At 34.8% G+C, this 6,804-nt stretch overlaps 1 protein-coding gene across 1 annotated transcript in view; it reads right to left on the bottom strand.

Annotated features, from left to right (window-relative positions):
• The window catches only part of LOC128241424 (sodium- and chloride-dependent glycine transporter 1-like), a gene marked incomplete at its 3' end in the record, with an annotated part of 40,660 nt that overhangs the window by 8,430 nt on the left and 25,426 nt on the right, over positions 1-6,804 (bottom strand). The window contains 6 exon segments of the mRNA XM_052958343.1: positions 154-257; positions 1,634-1,768; positions 2,777-2,909; positions 3,510-3,564; positions 4,027-4,236; positions 4,970-5,101. Coding sequence (XP_052814303.1) covers positions 154-257; positions 1,634-1,768; positions 2,777-2,909; positions 3,510-3,564; positions 4,027-4,236; positions 4,970-5,101 — 769 coding nt within the window.

Genomic DNA, 6,804 nt, shown 5'->3' with positions numbered 1-6,804 from the left:
GCAATTGTATTGTCATTCACCATATTATGCTTCGCCGATCGTATAATTGTTAAAGAAAAATAATAGTTCAAGTTAATTCTTACCGATTTGCATATTTTTCGACTGGTAACTTTGGAATGGTTGAACATTATAACATTGATAAACACTGTATACCTGAGAACATTATTGTTAAAGTTGTTGTAACTGGCCATGGCTATCAGTCCTCCAGAGCAGGCGCTGAGGGAGTAGAAGATCTGTACAGCGGCGTCAGACCATACCTGTTGACGGTCAAAAATATGGGTAAGATTTTTCGTGTTTTTTTTAAATAGCATATTTTACACCAAAACTATATTAAATTTATAAAAATATCGTGCGTGCTTTTTTTAAAAAAAATATTTCAATAGTTATTTTGTGTGGACCAGATTTATTTGCATGTCGATATTGACGATTCGATCTTAAATTTTTGTGTGTAACAAAAAAAAAGTCATTTCAATACAAATATTGAAAGAACTAATTGTAAAGGGGCTGTACTTCGTATGATGAAATAGCGAAAAAAGAAAGAAAATTGTCGAAAACTAACATAAACTTGGCATCGACGTGTACAATGCATTGAAACTTACTAACTGAAGTACCACATAGTTTATAATTTATTTATTTTTCGCAGTTTTTTTTCGTATTTTTCCATTAAAAAAGATTACTAGGTATGTCTACCTAGTAGAATTTATTCCCTTTGTACAGTCCCTTTAAGATGTAATAGAAGTCTTAGAATAGAATATTAAGAAATAGTGAAGTTATCTTTGTTTAAAGTCCATTTTCAAATCGAAATATTGCCTTCAGACGTAGCATTTATGACGCACATTATCACGTGGTATACACATACTGGTTTCATTTCTTAAGCTTTTTTAGACGTGACTGGCATGACTTGGTTATTGTGTTTGTATGTTAAAGAGGCAGTTGGGTATTACAGAGACATATGTATAAACTGCTATTTAAAATCCAGCATGATAACAGTATAAAAAAATGGCGGGTTTCGAAATGTAGTCAAAACTTTTGAAAACTTTGGGGTTAAGATGGCTTTTAAGAGTAATTGAATTATATCATTTAAAGTGACACTATTATTTAAAATCAATACAAACACATGTATAACAAACATAAATTTTGAGTGATAAACCTTTAACTACCTTCTAAAAAATGCATATGTGGTAAATGTTAATTACTGATAACAAGATTGTTACCGTGTATTAAATAGCTGAAAACGCATTTTTTTAAATGATTGGTGAGTGCTAAAAGATTAACTGGGATCCACTATCGTTTCATAAGGTAGATATGTCGTTTTTTTCTGCACCTTCCTTTCAAAAATCAACTCAGTATCTTTCATAAAAACCATTGTTTTCAACATTTAATCATTTCTTTTTGTATATTAAAACAATTTTATTAATTGTGGAAAATCTTATTTGGGAGTAAGAGTGCCTCTTTAAGTAGATCAAGTATTTTCTTACACAATATAGGTTATAAAAAGTGATACTTAACACTTTTTTCGAATAAACACCAGACACCACATACGAGGCTGTAGAGTTTCGCTAAGGATTATTATTTAACTCCTTAGGGGCATTATCAAAGTAAGGAGTCTACGAAGCTTGGACTAAAGCCGTACCTGTGCCTCTGCCAGCATGGATATATTCGGTGTCAGGTAGAAATGAACACCGTTTCCCGACCCCTCTAATGTCAGCCCACGAATCAACAAGATCGTCAGCAATATGTAGGGGAAGATGGCTGTCACATACACCACCTGAAGAGAGAAGACGAGATTAAACTTGTAATGCCCTACTGATAATAATAATTTTAGGGGTATTCGTAAGCATATATATTATCGCACTCGGAAAAGGCCCTTTCGGCGTGTGCTCCGATAAGATTGAAATTCATCTCAGGTTTTTGGAGCATAGTGCACCGACAGATTGTAACCTTAGTTAAAGCGACATTGGTTCGAACATGTCACCCCTGGATTGACAGTAACCAAGGACCAGTGTGTAGCCAATGGATCACGAATCGGCCAAAATAACAATAATAATGTTAGTAGGATCGTGAAGCTCTTTATAGGCAAATATGAATCAATTGTGTATTCTGTGAATAAAATGATGACCTCCTGATGGCCGGCAAGAGAACACACATGGCTTATCTTGAACCCACATTGTACTGGGGGTGTGGCGGACATTTTAGTTTTCTAAACAACTACAGTCGAACCCCGTTGGCTCGAACTCACAGGGACCGGCGAAAAAACCTCGAGCCTCGGAAAATTTGAGCCAAGCGGGAATGTTTACGTTCTGTTCAAATAAATAGGTCCTTCAGATTGAGTTCGAGCCAACGAGGAATTCGAGCCAAGCGAGTTCGAGCCAACGGGGTTCGACTGTATGTCATTTTATGCTTATGTTAGTGTTACAAGAACAAATACGTTCAAGCTCATAAAACTGCGATGGTTTATATCGGACCAACATTGTTCTGTTGTTTGGGGTATGTGACGGACATCTAAGTTTTCTAAACACTTAATGGTATCGTTTTATAAGACAAAGCACGTGTTGGGTCATCAAACTGCGATGGTTTTCAGTTCATAACATTGAAAAGTTAAAAAAAAATGGTTACGATTTGGAGATTTTAAACCAGTTCGAGTACGCTCGATGGTCAAACAGTGAACGCTGGTTATAATCCATTTTGTGTCAAATTCCAATATCAGCAATTACATACAAAACAATACAACAGTAAAGTATATCCTGAAGGCACTGGTCTACATGTAAACACCAACCTTTCCAAGTGATTTGATGCCTTTCGTCAGGACAAGGAAAACAATGGTCCAGGCGGCCAGGAGACAGAGGGTAAGCTCCCAACTAATGCCACCAGTCTCGCCGAGACTGCCCGTCAGCTTCAACACACGCTTGCTGTAGGTTAGACATTCTAGATGAGATAATTTACTGCTGATAAATGTTTAAAAATATTTGAGACAGAGGGTGAGCTCCCAGGTAATGTCACCAGTATCAACGGCACTGTCCGTAATCTTCAACACACGCTTGCTGTAGGTTAGAAATATTAGATGAGCTAATATACTGCTGATAAATGTTTAGAAATATTTTAGACAAAGGATGGGCTCCCAGTTAATGTCACCAGTATCAACGGCACTGTCCGTAATCTTCAACACACGCTTGCTGTAGGTTAGAAATATTAGATAAATAAGCATATTTATTGGACTAATTTCTGCTCATAAATGTTTAAAAATGTTAATATGATTCCATTAGTCTTATCGAGACTGTCTGTCATGTAAAATATTTTATGACATACTAAAAACATGAGCTAATGTTTTTGATATATTTAAATACACAAGGATTGTGCGATGTTCATGATTTGTTGTCAAATGCCAAACTCCATGCAAAATTACTTCTATTCTAATTGTCAGGGGACATTACTCCGTAGGAGATCGGTCAAACGCTAATTCTTAAGCTTAAAAGACAATGTAATAAGAAAATAAATCAGTTGTTACTTACTAGAAGTACTCTTCACTTGGTGTCGTCGTTTGATTTCTATTGAATGTGTAATTCACTGAAACACAAAATATATTTTTTTTAATTATAAACGGGTAAACAATGAGTACTTTTGAAGTAAGACTATCTGCTAGTGGCATAACGTAGTTATTTGTATCAGAAAGTTTTAGGTTTTCTTTGCATAAACTCTTTAACTGCTCAGTTTAATACTCTATATACAAATAATAACTTAAAAATAAACGAGGTATGAAAGTAGGACATGTTTGAGAGACTTTTCTACACATAGACATTATCGGAACGGTTACAATAAGGCGGAGTTTAACCGTGCTATAACTAATGCACGAATCAATAACAACGCTTTTCACTCATATTACATGGTATGAAACAGTTACGCCACCCATTAACTACGTGATTGACATTAAAAACTCGCATTGAAGCACTCGTGTATAATTTCAATAACTCGTGTGGTGGGTGTCGTAAATATAATATGTAAACATATGTATCTTCTTTGAAACCTTACAGCAATCGTCCCGTGTGTAGTTCCAAGGATTCGAGTCACTTTTGTTCATGGTGTCATCCCTGCAGTCACAAGTCGACCATTCCGGGTCACATGACGTCCAAGGGAGTTTACTGCGCATGCTCGCGAACAGGAAGAACAAGCAGACGGCAATGATGACGTTATAGTAGAAGGAGATCAAAGAAGACACGATGACCATCGAGTATCCAAGACCTTAAAGAAGGAGTTGTGAGGTTAACCTAATATTATTGGGTTATTAGTCCTGCGGTTTGATCCAAGAGATTGTTTTCGACTTGCGAGGAATTTTCATGTTTTGAATTCACAAGGCTAAAGCAGCAGAATAAAAAAAACTGCAAATTATATCTACAAGAGTCGAATACGCCATTCTGGACAAATAGCCTTTTTATCATATGCATAACTGATATAAATCACTTAAAAGACAGTGAGTTTATAGTTGATGTAATGTTATTGATGGACTAGTTTGTTTAATGACGTCGTAGGATATGTTGTATATTCTATAAGATAATATTACCAAGCGAAATTACACAGTACATTCTAACCTTATTACAAATGACCTAATGACAAATGATCAATCGGAACACCTCGGCCATATCCGCTATACGACGAACCTCGGATGAATGCCGGGATATTAGTACAATTAATTCGTAAACTATAGTATAATGATATTACCAAATGGTAGCGTTCAAACTTGTAAGTTTTTACTACGTTCAAATTAATTCCCAGTAAAGTATAGTATTGCATAAATCATTAAGATTCCTAAGAGTAAAGTCCTTACACTTAACTGTTTGAAATTGAAATTACTACGCGATCTTCTTGCAGGCTAATAAAATGTAATTAATTCTGACATTGTAAACCGTCCCTATTAAATCCGAAGTTGTTTCGAAAGAAAATGGCCGAGGTGTTCCGATTTGGCAAAATGACCTACCTTTTAGTGCGGGGTTGACCGACCATACCTTGACCGGTCCAAGACTGGCAAACTGACCGAAGCTCAACTCGAGGTAGAAGAGCGGGATGCCCATCAAGACGAGACAAATCACGTACGGAATGAGGAAGGCGCCTGAAGGTAAATAGATTAAGCTAATTTTGGACCCAGATCATGCAAGTTTTAAAGCACTCTCACAGATTGAACGTTTTGACATCTTTTTTTTTATTTTTTGTCATGGAACGAGCCATTTTTTTTGCCAAAATGCATGGGAAGCAGTTATATAAGACTGCTGACAAAAAAAATTGATCACATAATTTTATATTTAAGATATTTTTTTTATGTTTTATGCATTTTACGGTATATATGTGAGAGTGCAGCTTTAAAAAGTCGTTTACAAAGCTCAATGACTCGATCAAAGTCTTATAAAATCATAACATTCTGCAACAGATAACTGGTATCGTTGTGTTTGCGCAAGTGTTAAGTTAATTTGCTTTTAAGGTAATCCATCCATTATTCACACAAAAATTGCTACTGGTTAAGTTTCATTGTAAGGTTACAAAATGTTAATTTTGCATAATTTTAAAGTTTTCACCCAGAGCTTTTTTTATATAGACATGCTATTATTTAAGAAGCAAATTAATAGAATTGTTATCCCATCATAATAAATTTTGTTTTCTCCCTTTTTTATACTCTTTCATTATATTGGCGTCCTTTTGGTGTTATTCAAAATGGATTCCATGCAAGCATAATACAATGATTCTATCAATATAAATAAAACATAAAACAGTCTGGATATAAATATGAAAAATGCACTTACACATATATGCATCACAATGATTGATGTCTTACCTTTTATAACATGGTTCACATACTTAAATATGACATTGTAAAAAAACGGCAAAATGCTTTGACTGGAATACAATCATGTGTGCATGAGGTAGACGCAGAAAGACCTACATGTTTCGTACGTATAAGCTTGATGTATACTTCACGTGTCAGGGTAGTACTCATACACTAGGTTAAACCTGCACTCTCACCTCTCACAGATTGACCGTTTGACAACTTTTTATTTTTTGTCTTGGAATAATCCAATCTTTGCGTAAATATCTGGAAACCAGTGAAAATAGACTGGTGAAAAATATCAGTTCGCAGTTTTCAATATTAACGTTCGAAAGGTTTTGTGGCTTAAAGCTTACTAACGTTAAAAGAAAAATAAGTTTCCCATCATTAGACAACATATTTCGAACGTAAATATGGAAAACTGCGATCTGATCCTTTGTCAGCTGTCTTATATCACTGGTTCTCAGACATTTATGCAAAAATTTGCTCATTCTAAGACAAACATTAAAGTGACACTCTTATTCAAAATCAATACATAAACATGTATAACAAACATACATTTTGATTGATAAACCTTTAACTACTAACTAAATAATGCATTTATCGAAAATATTAAGTATTGATAACAAGATTGTAACCGTCTAATCAACAGCTGAAAGCGCAAAAAATATTAAATGATTGGTGAATGTTAAAGATTTACTGTGGTCTACAATAGTCTCATAAAGTAGAAATACCGTGTTTTATGCTCATTTCTTTAAAATTAAATTCGGTATCCTTCATAAGAACCTCTTTTTTCGATATTTTCATCCTTTTCGGAATATTAAAACAATGTTATTAATTATGGTCTATCTTATTTGGGAATAAGAGTGCATCTTTAAAATAAAGTTGTCAAAACGGTCCATCTGTGAGAGCGCAGCTTAAAATCCCAGTGAGCTCAGGTTTCAATCACCGTTCTATGGCGGCGTAACTCGAACGATTGTTTATAAAGTTATTTT

This window comes from Mya arenaria, chromosome 7, assembly GCF_026914265.1.
Source record: "Mya arenaria isolate MELC-2E11 chromosome 7, ASM2691426v1".
Lineage (NCBI taxonomy): Eukaryota > Metazoa > Mollusca > Bivalvia > Myida > Myidae > Mya > Mya arenaria.
The sequence above is the reverse complement of the archived record's forward strand: the minus strand, read 5'-3'. Positions and strand labels throughout refer to the sequence as shown.